Genomic DNA, 24,229 nt, shown 5'->3' with positions numbered 1-24,229 from the left:
CCAGTTTAACTGTTTCTTAAATACAGCAAGAAGTATATGCTACTGACTATAGGGCATAGGGGCTTATAGGACAATTACCCCTGGGCATTAACCTCCTGTTTGAATACCTCCCATATAAAAAACCCCTATGTAAAAAAAAAACCAGACATTAACCCCTCCCCCTTCCCATATAAAAATAAAAACTCTTTAAATAAAATTTCCTTGACACAACAACGATACAAAAAATTATTTGACAAAATAAATATTTTAAAATAATTTTTAAAAAAATCAAAATTTTAACAAAAATTTATTTGACACAACAAAATATGGATTAATAAATTAATTCATTTAAAATATTGAATCTTTTACAGGAAATGTAGTTTAATATTATTAATTATGCATTAATACTTAGAAAGAAAGGTTATGTACCATCCCATGAAGATAGTCGATAACGCAGCAATCACAGTAGTTGTGAACTATGATAAGAAACCATGCATTTGAATCAGCATACTTCTTTCTAGGAGTTTGTGATGGATGACTGGCCAACATTTCAGTGTAGTAAACTTGTAATGCTTGTTCTCTTTGGAGAAATCTAATAAATTTCCAAATGGTGGGATGGAAACTTTTCTGCCATCTTTCTTCTGAATTATTTGTTTTCAGTAATTCATCTTTGGATCGTTGATACATATTCCACATATTGATAGCATAAGTTGGTTTCCATCGTCCATGGCGTTGTGGTCTTCCAATGTAAGAATCTTTGAAATAATCTGTGACTGATAAGCTTTCTGGAGGTTGAAATTCATACAATTCTTCAAAAGCACTGACAACTTCATCTGTTGGAACAAGTACAAGAGCTGGCATCATTCTTAATTTCAGTGCGAAGTCAGAATCTTCTTGGTAACGTTGTTGCAAACCATTCTCTTGAATTTCTGGTAGATGTTCTGACTTCGATGAAAGAAACATCTCCTTCAATTTCACTGTCTGGGAAACTTCTTTCTAAATTGTTTATAACTGCCAATTCAAAATCGATCATGATGCTGATTGGCTTCAAATTGACATTCAGCATAGTCAATGTCTCAAACAGTTTAATATATATATATATATATATATATATATATATATATATATATCCTGAGTTTTGTTTTGCAGTAATTCATAAACACATGGAATGGTTTGTCCATTAACTAGTGCATGAATGGTATACAGTTGAAAAAAAAAGCACAGGAGCAGTTTTGAGTCCCATTCAGAAACCAGTGAGATGTTGTTTCCAAGAGTCTGAGATTGTCACGTGTTCGAAAGATTAACATTCTGTTGTTATTGTCTGAACCGGAATCAAACAGAAGAAAATCTTGGCCATCATGTGTAACTTTGTAACGATCTGGGATATTGATTTCTCCAACATTTGACGGAAGAGGTAATGGATTATTAACAGCTTGACGGTGACGTCTAACATTGAGACATAAATGATGAACTGTCAGCAACTTGGCTTTTAAATCTTCATTTATCATTGAAAGAGATTGGGTGATAATTTGCTGCAGTGCTTCTTCAGTTTCTTCTGCCAGTCTTTTAATTTGCTGAACTACTTTAAAAACTTCTTGTTGTGCTGGATCTGGACCATGAGAATGATCATTTAACCTTCCCACATGCTCTTTTCCATGGAGTTTAATTTTAGCTTTACATTCTCTTTATCCCTTCTTTCATGCTCAAATGATACAACACCAGTTGTCTTTTTTTTTTGTTTTGTTTTACATACACATAACCTTCAAAAATCACTTTCTCCTTTCCTTTCCTTTATTCAGTTTTACAAATTCCATCATGGATAGTCAAAAATATTTTATAAATATTATAATAGATTGAAATAAAATATTCTGTTTTCAATTTCACTTCAACAGCGGTTTTGACAAGCTCAGTGTTGTTATCAAGACCACAATGATTCACAAATGTAAGTTACTTATTTATATACAAATATTTAACCATAATGTTTACAAGTTTACAGTAATAAGACGAAACAGATTGAAAATTATTTGTTGGCAGAGATTCCTAATCCTATGATCTTAACAAAAATCGCTTCATGATGGTTATAACAGTTAAAATTCCAGGAAAAATTAATCTTGTTTTGACATATAATTCTGATTAAAGAAACTACAGGTAAATATTATTAACAAAATTACCTAATCCTAGAAATGTCATCAGTCCCTTTGTCTGGTTTTTTTTTTTTTTTGCACGGAGGTTAATGTCCGGGTTTTTTTTTTAATGGGGTTATTGATGGAGGGGGGTATTAAATTCGTGGATTTTTGGTCATCCATAAAGTGGGGTAATCCATTTCAAATCACTAGTTAAAAATCATATCCTTAAAATTTAAGCATAATGGTTAGTTTTGATGTCACCTCTTTATTTACCAGTGTACCACTAATAGACACTCTTGATTTGTTCAAGTCTAAATTCCCCCTGATGTTTTTGAATTATTCAAATTTATTATGTATGCAGGTTACTTTACCTGGGGAGGAAAAATCTACAAACAGATTAATGGTACTGCTATGGGTTCTCCTGCCCCCCCCCCTTAGCAAACTTTTATATGAACACTTTGAAAACAAAGTACTTACCACAGCTACATACAAGTCCCCCTAATGTGGTTATGCTGTTGATGATCTATTTGCCATTTGGCCCCCCGTGGACAAGACACTTTGGATGTGTTTGTCACCTACCTAAACAGCCAACGCCCCCAAAATCCATTTCACAGTAGAAAAAGAATCTAATAACTGCTTACCTTTTCTATATACATTAGTCACCTGCTTTTCAGATGGATCACTATCTTTTTTTTTTCCATTTACAGAAAGCAACACACACAGGAAGATATCTACATAAACAATCACATCATCATCCAGTCCAACAGTATGGCATTTTAAAAACACTTACACACAGAGCCAGAGCCATTTGTTCTAATGATACAACTCTGTCCACAGAACTCAAATATCTGTGCCATACTTTCTTGGCCAAAGGCTGCAATTCCTACAAAATAGATAAAATACTACGTAGCCCAATTACTTCTCCCTCCTCTAATACACAGGAACACAACATTACCATTTCTGTTCCCTATGTCAGAGGTACATCAGAAAAAATAGCCGAAGTACTAATGAAATATGGCCTTCATACCATATTCAAACCTAATGTTAAATTAGCTACTCTGATCTGCTCTCCTAAGGATAAACTTCACCCTCTAGGACATCTTAGAGTGTATGAAGTTCCTTGTGACAGTGATTTGGCCTACTATGGTCAGACAGGAAGATCTTTTAACATCCATCTGGAAGAACATAAAAAATACATTCACTACCATTATTATGGCAAGTCAATACTAGTAGACTACGCTTTGGATACCCCCTTCACACAGAATTAGATGGAAGAAAAACTAATGTGCTATTTAGAAGTCGTTACAGATCCGAAAGATTATTTTTTGAGTCAGCTATGGCTATGAAGAATTCCCCTAACCTGAACAAATATGGTTGCATTAATTTGTCAAAAATCTGGGAGACTGTTACCTTAAGAGCTACTTCTGAATATCTGTATTTTTTTTTTTTTTTACAACATTAAAGGGGTGCCAAAATAGGACTAGATCTTTTGTCCATTACAGTTGTATTGTTTCACTTACTCACTGTCGTGTATACATGCTGTGTTGTGCTCTGATGATGCTGATTTGAAATTAAGCATAATATAAGCAGGTTTAAACAACATTTTTATAAAATAGTTCATTTCATGTTTACTATTTATTTCTTTCATAATGGCATGTATTGAAACACTGTATTTTGAATGATGGCTTAAAAATTTATTTCACTTCAGAATTCAATCTAAAATGTAAAAGTTTAATAAAATATTCTGTATCTTTATAGGTTCTAGAGGTAGTTGAGTTTATACGTAGCTTACCAGGCTGTGCTGACTATGCAGATGAATTTCGATCCCAGGAAATTGATGGACAAGCCCTGTTATTGCTCAAAGAGGATCATCTTATGACAACCATGAATATGAAACTTGGCCCTGCACTGAAAATCTGTGCTCGGATAAACTCTTTAAAAGAGGAAATTAACCGCTAGTAATATGGAGACTCTATCATATTACTTTCCTTAATTATTAATAAGGAAAGCAAAATTTCATTCCATATTTTAATGAACTATGTGCACCTGTTAATAGCAAAGACATTTACAGTGGATTTTTAAAAATATAGTGTATTTTCATTGGTTGGCAACTTGTTTGCATTGAATTAAAATGACTATATGAAAGAGGGAAAAGTAAATTTTAGAATAGTAAAAGCAACTTAAAAAAAGTTTTACATAGTAACATTTTTGCTTTGGTGAAAAATTCTGATGAAGAAATATTAGATTTTAATAGAGATTGCATGCGTGATGAACAATGGTAGGTATATTAGGTTCATATAGATATGACTTTTTTTTTTTTCATATCTGTTATATATCATTGTAAAATATATTTATATAATATGTATAATAATTTTAAATGCATTCCGAAACTTTGTTTTTAAACATGTTTTATTGAATAAAAGTTACATTTAAGTAAGATAACTAGATTATAATACTTGACACAATTTAATATTATATTAGGCAGTTTTATAAATAATATATTCTGATAGCTGCTCATATTTGTTTTTCTCTTCAATGAATGTAGCTAATTTCATTTGATCTGCAGTACATGGGTGAAGTGCTCACCATCTATGTTTAACAGCTACTCAGGAAGTTGCCAATAGTCTTATTCTAGGCTTTTTTCTTTGTTATAGGAAAGTCCGTGTGCAAAAATTAGACAGTGAAATTTTTTGCACTACAAAATATGTAAAATAAAAGTATCTTTTATTGCTTAACCTAGAAATCTGAAGCAAAAGTTTTTGTTTTCAAACTAACACAAAATATCTTGTCAACAGATCACTATTATAAAATTTGAAAATTTAAATACTTCCCAAACTGCATATTGTTTGCCTATGAGATGAAGACAATTTGTTCAACTTCAGTGAAACTGGATGTGGTCCTGCCTTGTTTCTCACTCTCTCTCTCTCTCTTTCACACACAAATAAATAAAAATCAGATCCTTAACTTTGATAACCCATATTCTCAGATAAGATTAGGTGTAGGCAAGGCCATTTAGTCCTAGTTAATTTTTTTAAAGTTTAGCAGGCAGTCTCCGTCCTTAGCTAATCACGGAATCAGATATCAGTATATTAATTGGCACTTAGGGAGAAGAGTATGGCAGACAACTGCCACATCTCGTAGTCTCCCTAACACTATATATATATATATATATATTATTGAAAAGCTTTAATGACTGTTACCGAGAGATAAAAAGATGACAAGATATATTTAAAAAGATACTACTAGTTTCGTTGAATAGATCAACATCCTCAGATATCGCAATCAAAGAAATATATAAAAAAATTACGGAGACTTAAAATTGTAATAACAGAACAAGTATAAAAAGACAGTAGCATGTTTGAAAAACAAATGCGAGTATGAGTTCCAAACAAACGTATACTATGCGCTATCGCGAGTGCGCCAGTACTGAACAGAAGCAACGTGTGCATCAGAGAGAGATTGTAACTCAAGCTGTTGTTGATATGAGAGGAATCTAGAGAAATTTCCCTGGATTTGACAATCTTTCTTTCGAGTTCATCGTAGCACACATGGATGTTAGAAGTTTGAGCCCAGTTTACGTGTTGACGACCTTCGTCTGAGTTAGCTGAAAAGAGAACGTGGCTAGAGAGAGCGCTAGCTCTAGTCCTGTTATAGGAGATATCTCTACGGTGTTCATCCAAACGTAGAAGGATGGATTTGGCAGTCTCCCCATAGTATGGCTTTCCACAATCACACAAAATCTTGTATACTCCTGGAAACTGAGTAGGAAGATGTTTCTGTTTATGTTTGCTAAGTAATGAATGAAGTTTTGGAAGCGTAGTGAAGCAAGTTTTGAAGTTAAATTTCTTGAGAATCTTGGCCAGTTTTGGTGAGAGAGAGCTGATGTAAGGCAAGGAGATGACGGTTCTTGGGGAAGAGGGATCTTTAGAAGTAGTTGAGTGCCTGGGGGAAAGAAATTTGTCAATTTTCTTTGTAGAGAAACCATTGTTAATGAAAGTTTTTTTTTAAGAAAAAGGAGTTCATTTTTAATTTCTGTTTCTTCTGTAAGTAATGATTTGGCTCAGAGAGCTAAGGTGGAAATAATACCACATTTTTGTGGGGGATAGTGATGGGAGTCTGATTACCATAATAAAATCTTGGAACTTTTAAATAGTGATACTCAGAAATTGCTAGTGACCCTACAATGGAACTACACAATAGAACTAATAATTTATTAAAAACCACCTTAGAGTTACAAAGAAACATTCGGCTTTCTCTTAGGTCACTTCATCCCTTGATACCTCGACTGTATGATCTCCCCAAGATTCACAAAACTAACTGCCCACTCAGACCTATAGTTGAGGGCATACACTCTCCTACTTATAATCTCTCCAAATATCTCGTGAGTTTTCTAAGAAATCTTTCTGGAATTTCCTCTTCACATATTAAAAACTCTGCAGATTTTGTTTCTAAAATCAAGGACATCAAACTTAAAAAAAACAGATTTAATGGTCAGTTTTGATATTGTTTCTCTCTTTACAAATGTACCTGCTCAAGAAGTCCTCAATCTTCTCAAGAACAAATTATCAAAAAAACTCTTTGCTCTTCTCTCCCATTGCATAAAGTCAGGATACTTCAAATATGATAATAAGATCTACTTACAAAACTCAGGTCTGGCTATGGGCAGCCCACTCTCTCCGATTCTCGCGGATATATTTCTCAACGATTTTGAAGAAAAAGCTATTAACTCCTTTTACTTTAAACCAAAAGTCTGGTACCACTATATTGATAATTTCCTCATCTGAGAAGACGGTGTCAATAACCTCTATTTATTTTTAGACCACCTAAACAAGTACCATGAAAAAATCTCTTTCACCTTCAAACTGGAATCAGACTGCCTTCCCTTTTTTAGACCTCAAACTTACCAGATGTAATTAAATTCTCAATTTTTAGAAAGCCTACTCATACTGATATATACCTTCATGCTTCCTCCCATCACTATCCCCCACAAAAATGTGGTATTATTTCCACCTTAGCTCTCCGAGCCAAATCATTACTTACAGAAGAAACAGAAATTAAAAATGAACTCCTTTTTCTTAAAAAAAACTTTCATTAACAATGGTTTCTCTACAAAGAAAATTGACAAATTTCTTTCCCCCAGGCACTCAACTACTTCTGAAGATCCCTCTTCCCCAAGAGCCGTCATCTCCTTGCCTTACGTCAGCTCTCTCTCACCAAAACTGGCCAAGATTCTCAAGAAATTTAACTTCAAAACTTGCTTCACTATACTTCCAAAACTTCATTCATTACTTAGCAAACATGAACAGAAACATCTTCCTACTCAGTTTCCAGGAGTATACAAGATTTTGTGTGATTGTGGAAAGCCATACTATGGGGAGACTGCCAAATCCATCCTTCTACGTTTGGATGAACACCGTAGAGATATCTCCTATAACAGGACTAGAGCTAGCGCTCTCTCTAGCCACGTTCTCTTTTCAGCTAACTCAGACGAAGGCCGCCAACACGTAAACTGGGCTCAAACTTCTAACATCCATGTGTGCTACGATGAACTTGAAAGAAAGATTGTCGAATCCAGGGAAATTTCTCTAGATTCCTCTCATATCAACAACAGCTTGAGTTACAATCTCTCTGATGCACTCGTTGCTTCTGTTCAGTACTGGCACACTCGCGATAGCACGTAGTGTACGTTTGTTTGTAACTCATACTCGCATTTGTTTTTCAAACATGCTACTGTCTTTTTATACTTGTTCTGTTATTACAATTTTAAGTCTCTGTAATTTTTTTATATATTTCTTTGATTGTGATACCTGAGGATGTTGATCTATTCAACAAAACTAGTAAACTAGTAGTATCTTTTTAAATATATCTATCATCTTTTTATCTCTCGGTAACAGTCATTAAAGCTTTTCAATAATATTCCAACCGAGTAAAAATGAATTCGCATAATATATATATATATATATATATATATATATATCATTGTCTGAAATAGCATGGAATTTTGCATTTGATTTTCTTGAGTTTACAGGATAAAAAAAAATGATTTTCTGGGAGAAAAAACCCATTGTCCTATGCCAGAGATCATCTAACTCAGAACCACTAGAAAAAACTTAGAAAATGTTCCTTTAGTCCGTGACTAGAATCAAATCTAGAATGGTTTCTCTTTCAGAATCCCAGCACTATGGATGCAAACATCATTTCTGCAGGCTACATAGGCCTTTACAAAAACTCACTACTGATTTTAAAAGAATTATTTTTTATTATTAAAATTAGCAAGATTGCCAAGGATGAATCAAGAGATGCTTTAGTATTAATAGATTGAACAATTATATGAGTAATAAGTGGGATTCACTGCGGCTGTTTTGAAAATTACCAATGAAGGTCATGCTGCTAGCGATGTCTTTATTATTATGCCTTTTATTGGAAAATAGAGACACTAAATTTCCCTTCCTTCCTCTCTCTCTCTCTTAATGTGTATGCAACAATGCATACACATTAATTATTATTTCCAAGATATTAATTTTCTAGTAAAATATATGTCTCTTTCATTCAGAAAAAGTAAATATATTAAAATAAAAATTAATGATTTATTATACATTGACAGGACATGATATTAGTGTTTGTGTATCATCATGAAAAACTTTTGTTTCAGTTTTCCTGAAGCATATTGTTAGCTAACAATTATTAACATATATGTTAGTATTTTAGAATTTAAATATTAATCAGCATTTAGTATTTCTAAATGGTGAATAAAATGAATTGGTTATTCAGTCATTCAATAAGTAGAATTTATCTGCAGCTGCAACCATAGAGCAAATATTTCTTTTATGGTTTAATTATGATCCTAATTGTCTTCCTAATAAATTCTAAATTCAGGCAAATAAATCACAAGTTAGAAAAAATTAGTATTTGATAGTTTTTATATCTTCATATGCATGTAGTATATGTATTCTGTACATAAACTTAATTAATCAGAATATTTTTTTCCATTTTCAGAAACAAAGGTGAAATTTTTTATATATAAATAAATTAAAAAAAAAAAGCATTTTCTGTGTTGCAATTGTAGATACCAGATATTTAGTACCAGTAGAATAGGATAGGTTTATTTCATATTCATTCTGTGCTCACATATGAAGTAGAAAATTCTTTATACCATAATAACAACCTTCAGTTATTGCTGTAAATAACTTAATAATATTATGTTCAGAACTTTTATAGTCTTTCATTTAGAAGTGGAAGAAATACTAGGATTCATTTGGTGATTTCAATCAAGCAGAATTAAAAAGAGACATTGTTTTTTCATAGTTTATTGCTTAGTACAGGTTATAAATTACTAGTATATTAATATATGTAGTTTTTAAAATATAACTATTTGAAAAAATAGGTTGAACATTCATGTATCTTATATTATGTTCAATTTAACCAATATGTGCATATATTTCATTGGATTTAACAGATATCCAATGTAAAGTACAGTACTGATTCTATGAAATCTTTATAGGTGTGTGATAAAATTTCATCTTAGTACAATTCATTCTAATAGTAGTAAAGGTAAAAATTTTGTATAGCAAAAGTGCCTTTTATATTCATCATATGGACTATAATAACTCATTATTCATGGAATTTTACATTGGCAAAACTGTGTATGCTGTGCATTGCATTATGCTAATGTAAACATTTGAATTCAGGATATTCTATGTTATGTGTTCTTTATTGTGCCATTTGTGGGAAGTTTTTTTTTTATTATCATTAAAAATATCATAATGTGCATATTGTATCATAATCGAGGTAATTTGTGATAGATTGTATATTGCTGTAAATTTAAGGTTTTTGATGTGTCTATGATGGACATGTGATGTTCTTTTATGAAAAAAAGAAAAAGAAAAAAGAAATCAGTAAAGTTAATATATGTAGATCTGTATGTATATATACTTAAATATGTGTATAATTTGTGCAAAATAGTAAGTAGAAATATAATGAGGTGCAAAATTTTGAAAGAGAAGCTGTGATGAAAGTGGACCACTGCCATGCCATATTCCTTTCATAAGATATATGACTGAGAAACTAGTGTTTAAACAGAAGAATGGATGGAAATTTTTAGCACCTGTTATGTGTTTTATCTATTTGCATTTGTATATTAAAAATAATAAATATACAATTAATTCTCATATTTTTAGATTGATTTTTACCTAGTTTAAGTAAAGTTTTAAGTTTATATGTTATACAATTCTCATTTCACAAAAAAATTTGGCAGAAATGGAAAATTGATTTTGAGTTAAATCTTATTTTTGTAATAGGCTAAAGCTGCAGAAGATAAAGCATACTACATGCTTATTGCTGAAATTCAGATTTTTGCAGTTCAGTTAGTAATGATTAATAAACAAATATAGCAGTGCACATCTCTCTTAGAAAGAGGTATTGCTCAGTGGAGCCTTTTTTGATGGACAGCTGTTAAAATCATTTTTCAGACTTATTTTTAATACTCACAATTCTCTTATATTATATGGCAAACTTTCAATAGAGCCAACACTGTTGTAGTGAGTTTGCTCTTAATAACAAACAACTAAGAAGCCCTGGTCAGAGTGCTGTAGTCATTGCTATGCCAAAAGAAATTCACTAGAGCAGACCATCCATCATTATAAGAAACCATTCTTTTGGTTTCTGTGTGTTCACTATAGTACAAATTAGACCATAGTATTTTTTCTTTTATACTGTATATAAGTTTTAAATAGGAGCTTTTATCTTACATATGGCATTACTTTTATATTTGAGTTTACTTCTGCATCAAGTAGTTATGATAAATTAATTATATTATCTTCTGTTTTTCTAAATAACAAACAAAATAAAAATCACAAAAATAATACTATTAGTAATGTGAAATATCGTACAATATCAGTTAAAATCCCATCAGAATTTGAATGAAGTAAAGTTTTTATTGTATCTTTGTTTAAAGGAGTTTTAGATTTACATATAAAGAAGTTGACAGTATAGTTTAATTTGGTTAATTTTTACTATTTTCTATTATAGCTTTCTGATGTTCATTACATGACAGTCTTTCCTAATAAACTTGCTGTTTGGAATAAAGGTGTTAAATACAGTACTTGTAATAAAAAGGCAATTTCTCTATTTACCAAAAGTTCAAAAGATTTTCAGACATTTTCAAACACATCCCTGAACATGTATATATTCTCCATTTGATAGTTGATTAGTTATGTTTTTTCACATAACTGTTCTATTTACTCAGTGGCGTGCAAACTGTTTTTAGCTTTGATGTTCTTGAGTGATGTATGCTAAGTGATTATTTGTCAAATCATTCCATTTGCCATGAATTAGTGAGGATGCTCTTATTGGAAACCCCTGTTATGGTGTATCATACCTAATCAAGATTACAGTAAAAGAAAGTGAACCAATTAAAAGAAATTCACTAGAGAGCACATCTAATAGTAAATTTTGCCTTACCTCACATTAGACAATAATATATACCTATAAGTCCTCATAGGTAGCAGATTTCATTTTTAGAAATTTCCAACACGGCCTGCAGCTCCATATGGTTTTATGTCAAGAGTAAACCAATTTTAAATGCTTCTCACCAAGTAGATGACGTATATCCATTCAGAATTTAGATATGACAGAATGTAATGGTTTTGTTTAGGATTTTAGGGCTTCAGGTTTGCCTATAATACTGCCCATTTCTTTATGACTACAAGAAGTTCGATAGTATATACCCCCCCCCCCCAAAAAAAAAAAACATGTCTCATACTTGTAATGCTATGATTCATGTGTTTTTATTGTAATTTATTGATGTTTAGCTTCTCTTTATATTAATATGTCATAATTTGCAACAAATGAACCAGTAAACATCAGTAATTAAAAAAATATTTAAACAATCAGATATGAAAGGAAAATATCAGTAATCTAATCTAGGAATTGCATAGAGATTCATTTACACAAATATGACTCCACAATAGATATTAAATTCAAAGCAATACTCTCCCTCTCAATATATATCCACAAAACATACATTTCTCATCTATGGTAGATGAGATATGTATGTTTGTTATTATTGCTTGAGTTTGATGTATTAACAGTTTTATTGCATGGCTTCTGTGTGTGTGTGTGTGTGTGTGTGTGTGTGTGTGTGTGTGTGTGTGTGTGTGTGTGTGTGTGTGTGTGTGTGTGTGTGTGTGTGTGTGTGTTTGTGTGTGTGTGAGTGAGTGAAAGAGAGAGAGAGTTGTGTATGACTTATATTTCAAGCCTCCACACCTTCTACTTACATTATTCTAACCTCAGTTTGTAACTTCAAAATTGTTCATTACATTTGAGTTCATTTTGTCTTTCTTTATATCTCACATAAATGCATTTTAAAAAATTCTTTCTGCAGTTTGCAGTTCAATTCATATCAGAAATACTCTTCATTTTGAAACCAATAAAAAAAAATCCTTTGCAGTTTATCATGGTATAGTTTACCATTTAATGCTGCAAGTATTTGGATACATGTGTAAACGTTTGCATTCACTATGTAAAATTGACTGTAATATCCATAAAATATCTTAGTTATACATTTAACATAATTGTAAGACATTTTATATCATGGTCAATGGTCAAATTGCTGGAGATAACAGAGTTGGTCTAATTACTTCAAAAACAAAATCTAAGTGTTAGACAATCTCACTCTCGAGACCAAATGTCTTTTTTAAGCCATTTTAGTTCTCCAGTAAGCAGGCAGTCTCACACCAAGCAATGAAAATCATTTTCGACTTTGAGAGACTCATCCAGCTTTAAGAAACCCACTTCATGTGCTATAGAGAGTCGACTGTATAACAATTAGGGATCATTTTTAAAACTTATCTGCATATTGCATTGAGCTAGTAGCAAATGCCTACTGTGTTCCTGCATATATAGTTCCAGAGATTCATGATTGAGATATTTACATCGTAGTCGGGATGGATCATTGCCCTGTTATAACTACAGCTATATTATGGTTATTACAAAATAAAACATTCCACCTGTAAAAAACATAATGTAAAATAACATCATCTATAAAAATATATATCCCTTGTATATTATCTTTTCAAGTTCATGTAGGCCTGATTTTATCAACTTGCTGCAAAGATTACAATGATAATGTGCAACAGTTTTTGAAAAATTGCTCATCAAGCATAATAATGCAATTACATCCTAGTTTCATCCTTTCTTTCTCAAAGTATGAGGTGGTCAAAACTTATATGATGCAAACAATTTAAAAAAGCATAATTGAATTTTGTGATCAAGTTCCATAATCAGTATAAATTTTATTGCATAATACATTATTAACACACAATGTTAATAATGTTACATACAGTTAACACACAGTGTGTAAGTATAGAATGATATTTTACATATTTAAATATCTCTAACAACTGGAAGACAAATAAATTGCTACCTTCAATCATCATATTTTAATTTGTAATCTTCAGTAAGTTACTGTAATCAAACAAGGAATGATATAATGTTTTTTTTTTTTTTTTTACAAATTGTTCTTATCAGATTATCTACCTGAGAAGTAATGCTTATGCATTAAAAGTTATTTCTTTGTGAAATTAAATGTTTTAAGTAAAAAAAAAATCCAACTAAATTCAAGATTTCTGATTTTATGCAACATCAAAACCTTATTTTCACAAAATCTGGGTATAATATCTTACTAGAAACAAAATTTTTAATATAACCCCTACCCAAAAATGGTTGGAAACTTATCATATGCATCAATACTGTGGATGGACTAAGGATTAGATAATCTGGAAACTCTGCTCTTCATATCAACATTGCAACTTTTTTCCAAAACTACTTCAGGCCTCCAGTAAGTAGAGTGGAAAGTGGAAGTGTATTTACTGGCTTGCTTGTTTTATTAGAACAAAAAAAGTTTTATTTTCAAATCCATTTTTGAATTCATAATTTAAATAAAACATAGAGTAGTTTGATCTTAATTATGTCAAAGCTTGTTTAAAAGGGTTTTAATTTTAAGAAAGCTTTATGATGATTGGATAATTAGTTATAATAAGGAATAGTTTGTCAAATAGTTTCCAGATTGTTAAAAATTGTTGCTTGCTGCCTTTATGGGAATTCATTTTATATTATTTTTCTGCTCATCATTATCAAACCAAGCCATGTTTGCAAACCATGCTTTACTAATACTTCTCACAAACAAGCCTTTAGATTTATATATTAGTACGCTGTTCAAGAATACAAATGTGGATCTGGATAAAATAATTCTATTTCCAGTAATACGAAGTTGCAAAAGGGAATGGTGAGTAAAAGGGTAAGAAGTAAGTTTTATTGCATGCAGAGTGGTAGGAGCATGTTAACAAGGTTACCTATAATCCATTTGGATTATTTCAGGTTTGTTCATCTTATTTAGTACCTATAATAATTGATGCACATCTTGAATCTTCTACTGCAATAAATGATTCCTTTGATTGCTGTGAGGCCATTATAGTGAGATTTGACTGTATTAACTTCCTTGATGAATTTTAATTTTAAGCAAAAAAAATCTTACAAATATTGGCACCACAGCCCCATGTAGGGCCTTGGCCTCCCATTTTTGGGTTTTCATAACTCACCGAGGTGAGATCGTTACCCCCACGCTCAGCCATGTGTAATTGTCTGTAAAGCATTGTGTTCTTAAGACCGGGTTGCCTGCTTTGAGGGAGGAAAAACCCCAGATAAACTAAGGAGAAAAAACTCAGCAGTCCACCCAAGACCGGCTAATTTGGCTATGTCTGAGAATGATCATTAGCCTCATGTTGGCAACAAGAATCAAACGCAGGACACTCTTTTCCCAAGCATATGGTTGCGGAGCACGTAACCACTTGGCTAACTGCACGGACATATATATATATATAGTATTTGGACATCTGCATTACACTTCCTAAGATACTAAGTTTTGGCTAATTATTTAAATAATTTTTGATTGCAAAGACCTTTGATATAAACTCTAAGTGGGTGTTGAAATCTTCCAGAGTGTAGCTTGCTTTCAATATTCACTACCATTGCAATTTTAAATAATTTACAAGTTCATTTATCTTAAAAGCAAGCAATTTTCTTAACAATTTGGAAGTAATATATATATATATATATATAAGTAACAAATAATTAAAAAAAAAAAAAAAATTTCTGAGTAGAATAATATACTCCAAGAAAGTAATGCATGTTTTCAGCAAATAACATTTTATTCATGAATCATAACTGGTGAATGAATGGGTTAAGTGCAATTTTGAGGATGTTTTTATATTGATAGATTGTACTTAGTTATAAATCTACAAATCTTTGGTCACTATGAGCCCTCAATAGCAAGTTTTAAATCCATTAGTTTCCAGGTGGATTTAATTTTAAGCCAGAAACTAGAAAACATACATAGTTTTTAAAGTGTAAGGTATATTATAACTAAATGATTTTTACCTAAACTTCAGAAGGAATTCTGAAGTTTAGAGCATTTATATTGGGCTGCTGTTGAGAAAATACTTGTTTGTTTGTTTTTTTGTCATACTGAACTATTTCTACTAGATTGCTTTTTAGTAGCAAATTATGTGTACACATTCAATAGAATTTTATATAGACATGGAACTAATAGGATCTAATGCATTAGTATAGTTTAAATCATGTTTTCATAATAAGTTATAGTAAATTCCATAACAAACTGTTTGAATGGTTAGACCTGGATACCAGGTCATAGATAGACAAACAGACAGACAAGCAAACATTTTTCCCATGTAATTCATTGTAAAAAAAAAGTTTAAAGTAGTCCAAATATATTCATTGAAATATGTGACTTAATATTCTACTTACATTTATGTGTTATTGTAAAATTACTATATATATGTTTTAACAAATTATAAACATGATTCATTAAATAAATTTTTATTAAATATAATATTTCTATAGTGTAATAACACTAGCATCTTCAGAGTACAATGGCTGTTAAAACATCCATTCCCATCTTCCCTTTTGTGTTAGGCTCAATGGTCTGTCACAGCCAAACAAATTAAGGAACAAATCAAATCAAATTAGCAAAACAAGTGTTCTCTGCCAGGTTGGCAGGAAAACGACCCAGAGGAAGACCAAGATATAGGTGGATTGATACGGTACAAAGTTCCTTAGACGATAGAAATATAAGATCTGATAATGTTGGAGTCTTGACAAGTAACAGCCTGATTTGGAGGAAAATTGTAGATAGGAAGTTAGTAATGATGTAATTTTTTCATGTAGTACTGTCATATCCTGTACACCCCTTGATGGTACATGGCAGGAATTTGATGATGATGATGATGATCAAATCAAGCCACATATATCAATTCTGCTGGAATGTACGAAGTGCCAACAACAACAAAATAAAAAATTAATAAATGAATAACCATCATCATCTACCTAAGGCAAGTTGAGGCTACCACATGAGCAAACGTTTTCCACTCCAATCCAAATTATGTAAACTTCTATAGAAATTCCACCCATTTACGTTCTCGATGTTTTATATCTTCTTGGTCTTCCTTGTAGGCAAGGATTTCTCCTTCTGCTCTTCTTCTGTAATCTCCTGATCAGCTTTCATTTCAGTGGAGAGACATGATAATCCCAGTCTCTGCACCATAAAGAACTGTGAACAGTACCATTGAGGTATGTACTTTGATTTTAAGTTTTTTGGAGAGATGTGTATTTGTAAGTCAGGTCACTGTAGACCACCTTAGATTTATTGTATTTAATAGTATCTTCATAATTTAACTTGTCTGTGATTAAGGTCCTGAGTAATTAAATTTTTAAAATAATAATTATATATATATATATAATTTTATTTATTTCTTATTTTTATTATATATATAAATAATTATTATTTTAAAAATTTAATTACTCAGGACCTTAATCACAGACAAGTTAAATTATGAAGATACTATTAAACACAATAAATCTAAGGTGGTCTACTTATGACCAGACTTACAAATATTTGGGGGGGGGATAATAAATAAATATATATATATATTAAAACAATCTTTATAAGTGATGTTTAAGTGAAAACTTTTTCCACTTAAATATCACTATAAAAATTGTCTCTTTCTTTCTTTCCTTCCATAAAAAACAATACATTCCAGTTTCTCTTGGTGATTACAGAATTCTATTCTCATAATCGTAATTACTGTACATTTTTATCCAGAGCTTACTTTTTTACATGAATCCTACTCACAAAAGTTTTTAAATCTGTAGTACATTAGCACTATACCATGGATGGATAAAGATATTTTTAAAATTAATTTATTTTTTTATATCTTCATCCAATTCTTAATATGTACCCTGAAAGAGTGTACAGGATACATCTACGATAGTACTACTTCATAAAGATTATATTATTATTAACCTCCTCTCAACCATTTTTTTTTCAAATTGATATGTTATCTGTCAGGGTTCCAACATTGTAAGATCTTATATTTTGGTGTTCTAAGGCACTTCTAACTGCATCATTCCATGATATCTGTTTTAAAAATAGGAACATTAGTAGACATAATTTTGCCAAATAAAGAACGGAAACTTTACATCAAAACTGAGTATTTTATTGTAGAATTTTTATCATGCATGTGCACACACACACACAAAACCATAAATAGATTAGTAGAAAGATTTCCAAAAAATGCTACAAACAGTTTTAATAAGGTAACAAATGATGAACATTAAATTCCTAGATAAAGAAAACTAGGAAAGATTAGCATATTGAAGAACTGCCATCTCTTGCTTTCTCTCTCTCTCATAAGGGGAGATAATCATATGCCATCAGATCTGTTCAATTTAGGATGAAGTAATGATGCTTCAACTTTCTTTATAAAAAAAAAAAAAACTACAAAGCATTATCTTTATTATTCCTACTTCTTATGCTCAAGAAGAAATTATTCAACACATTCTGTTTCCATGTGTTAAAGAACATATAGCATATATAGCATTTTTTCCTATCTGGAAAATCTCTCCTCTTCTTTTTTCTTGTAAAGACAGGCTTCCTCCACTAAACTTTCCAGGCAACTACCACAAGATTCTTGTTCTTATGGCGTATCTGATTTTGGATGATCTGGAAGATTTGTCTATGTTTATCACAAGGAACATAAAATATACATCAGGTATCAGAAACCTAAACAATATGACTTGCAGAAAACTATCTTTACTAAGCATAGGTCTAAGTCCCAAATTGCCACTTCTCATTCATTCAGCATCCAGGTGGATAGCTATTCCTGTACTATGTCAAGGCGAGGATTGGGCATTAGGTCAGAATCTCTGGTTGGTTCTCTGCATTCCTTAAAGGCTGAGGTCTCCTCCCAGTTATCTAGCATTTATTTATTTATTCGTATGGAGTTTCCTCCCGTTTTCTCCCTCGTCTCTATTGGGGCGAGTTGAGCCCCCTCATGGGGGGGTTAGGTATTTATGGCTGTAGATCCATGTGTGTTCACGGGGCCGGTTTGCCTGCTTGCGGGATGAAAAACGCCAGATAAACTGGCAGAAAAAACCCTACTGCCTGTGCCCAAGGCCAGCTAACTTGGCTATGGCTGAGGAAGATCCTCAAATTCCTCACGTCTTTGACAGGAATTGAACCTGGGACACTCCTTCCACAGTCATAGGGTTGCGAAGCACACCGCCACTAGGCTAACCGCGGGACTATCTAGCATTGATCTTAAAGCAGCCCATTTTTCCTTTCTTTTAAAAACATAATATTGAAAACCTGTTCTAGGACCAAACATGGCACGTTTTCAATCCACTTTAGGCCTCCACTAAGCAGGGATGCGGTCTCACACTGGGTGATTACATTCATTTCTCACTTAAACGTGTGAATCCCATAAATGAATGTTTGCAAACCTATAATAGTATATTAGCACCATGGGTAGACAAAAGGTTAAAAAATCCAGAAACCCTGCTCTGGAGACCAATAATGGAACTCTTTCAAGCAACATGAAGCCTTTCAGTAAGCAGGGTAATGATTTCACTTTGGAGAGAAATTCATCTCCCACCTAATAATATTCGTAAACATTCATGCCTACAGGATTTGAATCCACATATTGTTGGATAGAGAGCAGGTACACTATCCATCCAGGCCTTATGGCTTACAGCAGCCAATATATTAAATACAAAAAAATGATGCATTTTCATAATATATGTCCTATAAATTTGCAACATTAATCAAAGAGTCTTGTGAAGCCTTTCTACACCAGCTAAATATACACTCTGACTCTATCAATTTCTTTCATTTGGGAGATCGCTATTCAAAAATGAACATGTAACATGTTCATTAAACTCTTTAAATTTAATTTCTTTTTTTAAAAGAGCCTGTGTAGCTCAGTAGAAGTGGTGTTTGCACTCTACAGCGCTTGACCGCACGAAGAAAGGATTTGGTGGTTCAAATCTAGTCGCCGACTAGAGGAAATTTTTCTAAGTCTTTTTTCGGCCGGTTCCTGTGTTAGTCGATCTCTGGCACGGGCTAGCAGATTTTTTCTCCCGGAAACTCGGGTTTTTCATCCCGTAAACTCAAGAAAATCGACCATCGAACCCACACTATTTTCAGACATTAAAAATATTGTGTTAGGGTTAGAGACCACGAGATGGCGGCACTAGCTTGCCGTCTTCTTCACTGCATACCGATGAATCAGTGATAGCCCTGGGACAGCTATCTCTCTGATTGGCTACCAGTGGAGATTGAACTGCCCACTCAGTCTCCAAAAGTTAGATAGGGTAAACGGCCCTGCCTACTCCCTATACAGGAACAACATAGGCATTAGCTGATTTTTTTTTTTTTTGATTTTATTCTTTTTTTAAATATATATATATAACTTTTTTTATAATTATTTTTCTCTGTGTGCGAGAATGTTTTACATGTTACAGCATTATTTATGTGCATCTTTATTTGATTTGCTCTCTAATGTTTTCAACAGTCAATGTGTTTGAAAATGCTGGTGTTAATACTTATTTCTTCAGAGTTGGAGAAATACTAAATTTAATGAAAGTTTTTATTTAACTGAATCTATGTTTATCTATTAAAACATAAGAACTTTATAACATCAGACCACAAATGGAAAATGAATTCCTTTTTCAAAATCCAAGAAATTATTATTTCTTTCCTACAAGTTGCAAATAAAAGATATCAACTACCATTTCTTATCTTAAAATTGACAAAGTTTAAATATTCCCTTATAAAACTTGGCTGGCTTAACCATTAGTCCTTCTAAAATGTTTGGTTTTCAGTTATATCTCTAAAAATGAAAAATTACCAATAGATCTGATTTATGAAAGGATGATTATTCTTGAAAGGGTTTTTAATGAATCATTTAAAAACATGACTTCCATTATTGTTAGATCAGTTCTCAAGACAAATCTGAACTATTGTTTTTCAAAAAAATTATGTTGAACAATGTGTGTTTTAAGCTGTTTTAATGATTGATATTCATTTTATAGTTCTTGTTTTTATCAAATATTTACTATGTCAATATAATGGAGTTTTTTCAGCAGAGGACATCATTTACAAAATTAAATTTAGAATGCTCTTTAACTCATGCTATTAATGGTACTTAATAAATATGTAAATATCAGATATATAGTTAATTAATAATATATAAACATGACATATCATTTGTGATGAGCTAAGAAGATTATATTGTTTTTATCCTATGCTTAGGATGTGAAATATATATTGCTTGATTTATTTCTCATTCAGTTTTTTTTTTTTAAGTCAGTTCACAGTGTATATTATTTTAACATATTTTTATTTCATGAAATTTATATGATAAGAACTTCCTTAGTTTTACAGAAATATATTATTTTGTACTGATAGTGACTTATGGAGATATTATACATAAATTTCTATTAAATCTAGTCCAGCAAAAATTGAAAAAAAAAAAAAATCTTAGTGTGTCAGATAAAACTGAATGCTGCTTTTATCAGAAGTTTTCTGTACAAATCATTTCTCACGTGTTCATAATAAAAGTATTGAAAAACATTTGTGATAATCTTATATGTAAATATCTATTACAGAAACACTGTAAATTTTATACTTCAAGCAAAATAAGTTTTGAACAAAATGTATATGGAATAATATGCAGACCAGAAATACTTCAATAGGTACTAGCAGTTATCAAAATTTGCATTATAATCATACCATGTGAACTCTATCAAATGAAAAATTAAATTGTAGGTGCATAGTTTTGTATTCTGATGAGAGTGATTTGTTTACCCTACTATTTAGATAAAATATTATATATATATATATATATATATATATATATATATCCATCCATCCATCTTCAAGGCCCACCTTTCCTAATTGGGTTGTGGGGGGACAGCAGCTGCAAGAGGGACTTCCAATGGTCATGATCCTCCACCACCAAACTCAAACTCAGGTGTTCTGGTGGGACTCCCAGACGTGTCCACCCAAGGTTTTGGATATAATCTATCCAGCGAGTCCTTGGCCCTTCCACATTGCCTCCCACCCTCTAGTTGGCAAAGAGGACCTGCTGGGGGGGGGGGGGGGAGCCTCTCTTGTGGTATTCTGACCAGGTGCCCTGTACCATCATAACTGTGATCTCTCAATACAGCAGTTGAGTATTGAGGGTTTCCCGAATTGCATAGAGCTTCTGACTCTGTCAAGTCTTGTTAGCCCTGCAACTCCTTGAAGGAACTTCATTTCAGCTGCTTGGATTCGTGTCCGCATTCTTTCGATCATTATCCAGCTCTGATGACCATAGGTGAGGATTGGGGCATAAACTATATTGAAGAGAGCCAGCTTTGCCTTCCTGGCTTAACTCCTGTTTCAATACTACGGAACGGCCAAGCTCCTGCAATATTGCACTTGCTGAGCTGATTCGAGTATCTAGCTTTACATCCCGCTTTACATCACTCGTGAATATGGCCCCAAGTTATTTAAACTTCTCCACTTGCCTCAGTGGGACTCCACTCACATGTACAGTGCACTGGGATGGTTGTCTTGAGACCACAGATGTTTCTGTTTTGGCCACACCGATCTTCATCCCGGCTTCTGCACAAACAGCTACAGACCTATCCAGGGTTCGCTGGAGGTCATCTGTAGAAGAGCTAAGCAGAACTAGGTCATCTGCCACTACCCAGACCGGTTTTGACCTTTGAGATCTCAGTAGTGGCCCTTCCCTTAATGCACAGCATTATACATCTCCATAAGGAGATGTGCTTTGCATTATGGGAGATACTAAGACAAGTGATGAGAGCTTAGTCCACCTTTACCACGAGTTGCCTCAGTCCTGAAGATTGAGGTTGTGCTAAGAATTTCTTTATTCTTTTCTCTCTGAATCTCTCTCTCGGTGCCAACTTCAGCCTCATTTTATTAATTAATTCAACCTTAATTCAACTCTTAATTCAACCACTATTAATGCTGTGGCATTCACTGATAATCTTATACTCCTACTCTTTACTACAGAAGGATTACAGGAACTCCTCAACCAAGCAGTCAACTTCTTTCAAGTTTGAAGCCTAAACATCATTGTCACAAAGTCAAGTACTCTTTCTCTTGTCCTCTAAGGTAAAGACAAGAAACTGAAGGATGAGAACTTTGAGTTTTTCCGCAGCACCGCATGTCCTTGCATTCTATCTCAGTTCTGGAGGGGGTGGAGATACCTTAGTGTTGTTTTCTCTCCATCAGGCCACTCCTCTTTCCCAATCACTCTAGGATCTTTTCTCATTTCTCTCTGAAAAGCCTCAGTTAAACCTCAACAGAGAATTTTCATTCTGAATTACTTCCTTCATTCTGGACTCTAACATAGGTTAGTCCTAGGTAAAGTCTTTCTCTTGGCCCTGTCCTGGATGGATGTAACTGTTTGCTCAGTAGTCTGTTCTTGGTTACATCTTCCTCACGATTTGCTATTAGCATTTTTCCATGGCACCACAAACAATGGAGGTCTTGGGATTCCCTTGTTGCAATGGTTAGTGCCTATCCAGATTACAAACATTTTTCTGTCTCTCAACTTCAGAATTCTCATACAAAGGCTTAGATGTTGGTTAAACATGCTTATTAATTAATTTAAGGAATTTACAACATGCACAGGATATAAATTAAATTAAACTTTAATCTATATTTCCAATATTTCGGCAACATCACGTTGCCATCTTCACAGGAACTTAAAGACGCAGGCACTACACACAGTAAATGAGGACGAAGCAGGAAGCTGTTGTTTCTCCTAAAAGTCCTGATGGTGCCTCTAGCAGGCTATGTAGGTATTCTTGGCTGTTGGGCTGAAGGTCTTCTGATGTAAGTCTCCCAAATTTGGGGGTAGTCTCATGCAACCAAATTTGTTGAGGTTTGGACTGTTCCTTCGGGCTGAAGTTGATTCCATGAATAGCCTTTCGAATTTGAATTTACTACGGTGTATTACTGTGGCTTTCTTCTACTGTATTCTGTGGCATGTATCCAAAGCATGGTCTGCAAGACCAGAATGGCTGTACTGGTGAAACCAGATGTAGTCCTTGTGTTCTGAAATTCTGATATTCGCTATCCTGCCTGTTTGGCCAAAGCAGGACAGCTTACAGCTGCAAGGCACCTGGTAAACACCAGGTAGGTCTAGGGGAAGTGGTTGGTCTTTAGTGGAGCGGATAAGGGATGCCAATTTTCTATATGGTCTGTAACATGAGGTCATGTCATGTTTTTTTTAGGATTTTGATAATTTTTTCCAAGGTGCCTCGGATGTAGGGAATGGTAATGGATTTAGAGTAATCCTTGTTGTGAAGGGGGGAGGTTGTGGTTTACTGGTTTCAATATCTTTTGGATTTTTTTTGGGGGGGGGTAGCCATTGGCTGAGAAAGTGTTGAGGATATGGTTTAGTTCTGTCGTTAGGGCATTGTCATTTGAACAGATAAGTTTAGCCCTGTTGTGTAGTGTCTTAATAGTTCCATATTGTTGTGTGTGTGTGGGGGGGGGGAATTGTTGATGAATGTATCTGCCTGTATGGGTGGGTTTTCTATAAACTGAGAAAACCAAGGTGCTGGCGGGTGACTAGTGTGTCTAAGAAAGGGAGGCTGTTTTTCTCTTTTTCCAGGGTGAACTTGATTCTGGGGTGTTGGTTGTTTAAGTGTGTTAGGAAGGAGAGGAGTGTATCAGAGCCATGTGGCCAAAT

General features: G+C 33.0%; 1 protein-coding gene across 1 annotated transcript in view; it reads left to right on the top strand.

The window, feature by feature from the left end:
* The window catches only part of LOC150107671 (uncharacterized), a 236,160-nt gene extending 231,863 nt beyond the window's left edge, over window positions 1-4,297 (top strand). Inside the window, exon 13 of the mRNA XM_090392165.1 lies at window positions 3,864-4,297. Within this exon, the coding sequence (XP_090248291.1) occupies window positions 3,864-4,064 (201 nt within the window). The 3' untranslated portion in view covers window positions 4,065-4,297. The remainder of the gene's footprint in view (window positions 1-3,863) is intronic.
* The last annotated feature ends 19,932 nt before the right edge of the window (window positions 4,298-24,229 follow it).

The sequence above is a fragment of the Typopeltis vanoorti genome, chromosome 4 (assembly GCF_054136105.1).
Source record: "Typopeltis vanoorti isolate ZY-2024b chromosome 4, IOZ_Tvanoo_1.0, whole genome shotgun sequence".
NCBI lineage: Eukaryota > Metazoa > Arthropoda > Arachnida > Uropygi > Thelyphonidae > Typopeltis > Typopeltis vanoorti.
This window is presented reverse-complemented; position numbering and strand designations above follow the sequence as displayed.